The 4,025-nt window shown below is 31.3% G+C and overlaps 1 protein-coding gene across 1 annotated transcript; it reads left to right on the top strand.

The window, feature by feature from the left end:
- Positions 1–344: 344 nt before the first annotated feature.
- Positions 345–1,785, top strand: LOC111917345 (DNA-directed RNA polymerase I subunit RPA12). Its single transcript, XM_023913034.3, has 6 exons — positions 345–534; positions 649–796; positions 910–950; positions 1,243–1,305; positions 1,412–1,471; positions 1,572–1,785. Exons 2-6 carry the CDS (start codon positions 667–669, stop codon positions 1,647–1,649), a joined length of 372 nt encoding a protein of 123 aa, XP_023768802.1. The 5' UTR covers positions 345–534; positions 649–666; the 3' UTR covers positions 1,650–1,785.
- The last annotated feature ends 2,240 nt before the right edge of the window (positions 1,786–4,025 follow it).

Here is a 4,025-nt window from a genome sequence, read left to right on the forward strand (position 1 = left end):
TAAGTCTTCTTCGATTGATATGGCGGAAGATGAGTTCATCGACAAATTGAAGATCCCGTTTAAGATAGGTGTGTGTGAGTGAGAGAGAGAGAACCCTTTGTTAAATAATTATACATTTTTATTTTTTTTAAATAACAAAAAACTTCATAAATGGTCCCTCTTTTGTGAATTGATGGAAATGCCCTTTACTGCCAAAAGTTAACGAAGTTAGCGAAAATTACCATTTGTTAAAAGTTTTGAAACTATATGGACCATCTGTAATGTTTTTTGAACTTAAGGATTAAATTTGATATTTTAAAAAACCACCAATTTTGTTTGTTTGTTTTTTTTTTTTTTTTTTTAAAACATGCGCCCATTCGTTTAATCAAAATATTATACAAATCGACTAATCGAGTATTCATTCCAAATACTTGAAATTTGCCCATATGAATAAAAGCTGCGGCCACTGAAATTAGGTTTAACCTTCGGGGATACTCAGGCCGTATCACATCAATCGTCCCTCCCAACCGCTCCCTCGGCGCCGCCGCATCCGCCGTAAGCCTCACCTCTCTCTGCTCATTCCACAACAGAGATAACTCAAACTCTGTATCTTTTCGAATGAGTTCTATTTCTACTAACACTCACACATATCTTTTGAACGAATAACAGGAATTTTTATCAGGAATCATGGGCACTCATATAGATAACATACACCAGAGTGATTTCATGTTCTGTGAGATTTGTGGAACGATGCTTTCCTTCGATTCCAGAAAGTATGTTCGATGCCCACTTTGTAATTTCAAGAAGAAAACCATAGGTGAAATTTCATCCATCTCTCCATCATTTCAACAATTATAGGAGAATCACATTTTTTTTTCCATAAGTTATGTTATCTAATTTCATGAACCCTAACTTTTTTGTATTTTTCAGAAATCGCTGGAAAAGAAATAAAATACACAGTGAGCGAAGAGGTATGCATTAAGCTGTTTTGCTTCAAAAACTCTTTTTATAATTGTTTTTACAAAATCAAGCAACATACTTTATTTTTACCCACAAATAGCAATTAATTTACATTTTGATTAATTTAAGCAAATATATAACCTAGAAACATGATATTTATATGTGCCAATGTCTACATACACACAAACATACAATTGTAAAAAGGGTTAAATGTTTATTTTTATGTAACAACTTTTCTCATTTTTATCTCAATTTATTCATCAAATTGGTTTAATTGGTTGAAATATTGTTTTTTCAATGCAGCAAATTAGAAGAGAGCTTGGTTTGTCATCAATCGAGGTGTCTGGTGAAAGAACACGATCAATGGTGAGTCTTTTTTTTTTTTTTTTTTTTTTCATTACATAAATATATAATTTTAAAAATACCCAAATTATTTAAAAATATTATTTTGTGGGTTTCTGTTTGGCAACAGGATTATAATGTAAGATGTCCAAAATGCTCCAACAAAGGGGTATACTATCACACACAACAGGTATAAATACAACTGTAACAAACTATGCTTTTAATTATTTATTTATTTATTTTTATTTTAATTTTTGTTTTTATTATTATTTTTTTTTATGATTGAACAGACGAGATCTGCTGATGAAGGCCAAACCATGTTTTATAATTGCCCAAACTGTGGATACAATTTCACAGACAATACATGAGAAGTGAAAGTGTACTAACTAGCCCCTCTACTTTCGTTAATTACAATCAACACCCTCCAATTTTAAATCATGTAGTTTTGTGTTGATTGTAACTGCAATGTTACCTTCTATGTTATGTGGTTCTTTATTGAAACTATGGGCATGGTGTTGTGTGTGTGTTTTGGCAAAATGTTATGTATATGTTATAAAACGGAAGGTCAATTGCAACTTAGAAAACTTTAGAAAAACATTTGGTGATTGAAATCTTAGGTGTTTTTTGTTTTTTGGAAAAAACCTCTTCAAACCTCTTACTGCTGCGTGGTGCAGCACATGCGCAACACTTTTCATCTCGCAGCTGTTTGTTTTTTAGAAGTCTTCTGAGTCAAAAACCTCTGTGCGTGCTTGTTTGGCGCAGCACTTGTATTGCCTCTTCCAACATCTTTTTCTTTTTTTATTGTTGAAATTTTGATTATGTTATTAAAATTTTATTTCACTTTTTTTTTTGTTTTTTTTTTTTTTTTTCGTTTATTCTTATTGAATTTATTTTTCATTTTTTTATATTCAATAATGATAATTTTTTGATGATATATCATTATTTTTTACTAAAATATCTTTATTTTTTGTTATCGTATCATTCTTTTTTACTAAAATATCATTAATTTTTACCGAAATGTTATACATTATTAAAGTTTACGTGTTAAAAAGTTATTTTTGGCTTATAAAACTAGTTTATTTTAATTTTTTAATATCTGCAGCAGTATGCAGATGTTAAAAAACAAACACGCTTTTTATTATAGTCTGCAGCCGTTTGGTCCACCTCTTCTACTGCAGAGGGTTGCAGAGGTGGTCCGCAGACTTTATGAATTTTTGCTTCAGAAAATCAAATAACACCTTAAGAGTTTACAAGGATACAATCAACTGAAAATAGTGATAAATTTGCCAAAATAGGTCACACAAACAACAGGACCTTGAATATAAAGCTTTATAACCTCCATTTAATTTGTTGTATCAGACTGTACACAAAGACAGGGGGCACATCATATCTAACTTTTGTAGAAAAAAAAATTTAAAAACTAAAAAAATTTAATATTGTTATTAAAAATTATTAAAAGTGGTGCAAATAGTTATTTATTTCACATATATACGTAGATTACCTGACCCAATCGGGGATAGTTATGAGCAGCCCATAGAAAAGAAGAGGCCCAACAAATTCGATGATTATGTCTAGAAAGGAAGATTTTACTTAGAGAAATGGAGAATAAAGTTTGTTAGGAGCCCTAGCCAATCATATGTTTTGATTTCATAATTTGTAGTGGGAGCAATCTAATATAATAAAAAAATAGTTCTTGATGTCAGTTGTCGTTCATTTTGCTTAGTTGATGCCACGTGTCATTCATCAAAAAATTTGTTTTTCCGCTCAATGGTTTATTCTAATATTTATCTCATGATCCCATAAAATCAGTTAAAATTAAATCTCTTTCCTTATAAATCGCAACAAATCAGCAATTAAAACATATCTTTCATGTTAACTATACCTTTTCCTTTTCTTCTTCTTGCTGTTTCTTCCATTTTATTTTATGTTTTCCCTGAATGAGTGCAAATTGCAATTATGGTTAACCTAATCACAAGATATATGAATGTCATCTTATTCTAAATTTAATCTTATACCATATTCTAGGCTTATATATACATAGAATGGCAAATGGACTTGCACTTTTCTGTCGAAGGAGTTTCATAATAATTTTCTAATCAAGGATGATGAAGAGCAGTTCGAAAAGATTCCACATCAATAGTAACCCTATATTGACCATCTCCAATGGTTCTAGTAATGGTTTGAGCATTAGAATAAACCGAGCATGAATAATAGAACTCACATATTTGTTTAGGGTAGAATGGATCGGGGAAGTCGCAGGATGTATATCGAAGAGGATAGCTCTTGATATATTCGACGAAGTCTTCGATTACTGTGTTTGCAAACTACTTTAGGATATCATCGAAGAATGCCACATTGTCTTCTAGAATGATGATGGGAGAATCAGGGGCATGAGGACCTTTGACGATATTAGTGCTAGGGGAAAACTCGTATAGAGGCGTTGACATGGTGAAAGCTTGAAAAAGATGATGGTTGATAGAGTCTTTTTTAGAGGGTAAGAGAGCCAATTGCTTGAATAGCTTGTAAAAGTGATTTGGATGGAGAATTTCCAATTTATACCAAAAAATTTCTTCCTTTTTACGTAATCATGATTGAAAAGATCGTCATCGTAAAATTCTCGTATCCCAAGATATTGAAGGATCTTTTAATCATTATCTAAAAGCTACCATTAAGATAAAGAAGTTACATCAGCGAGACATACATCAGCAGTAATGAACATCAATGTAAGTGATCAGCGAGTGGCT

Source organism: Lactuca sativa, chromosome 2 (assembly GCF_002870075.4).
Source record: "Lactuca sativa cultivar Salinas chromosome 2, Lsat_Salinas_v11, whole genome shotgun sequence".
Lineage (NCBI taxonomy): Eukaryota > Viridiplantae > Streptophyta > Magnoliopsida > Asterales > Asteraceae > Lactuca > Lactuca sativa.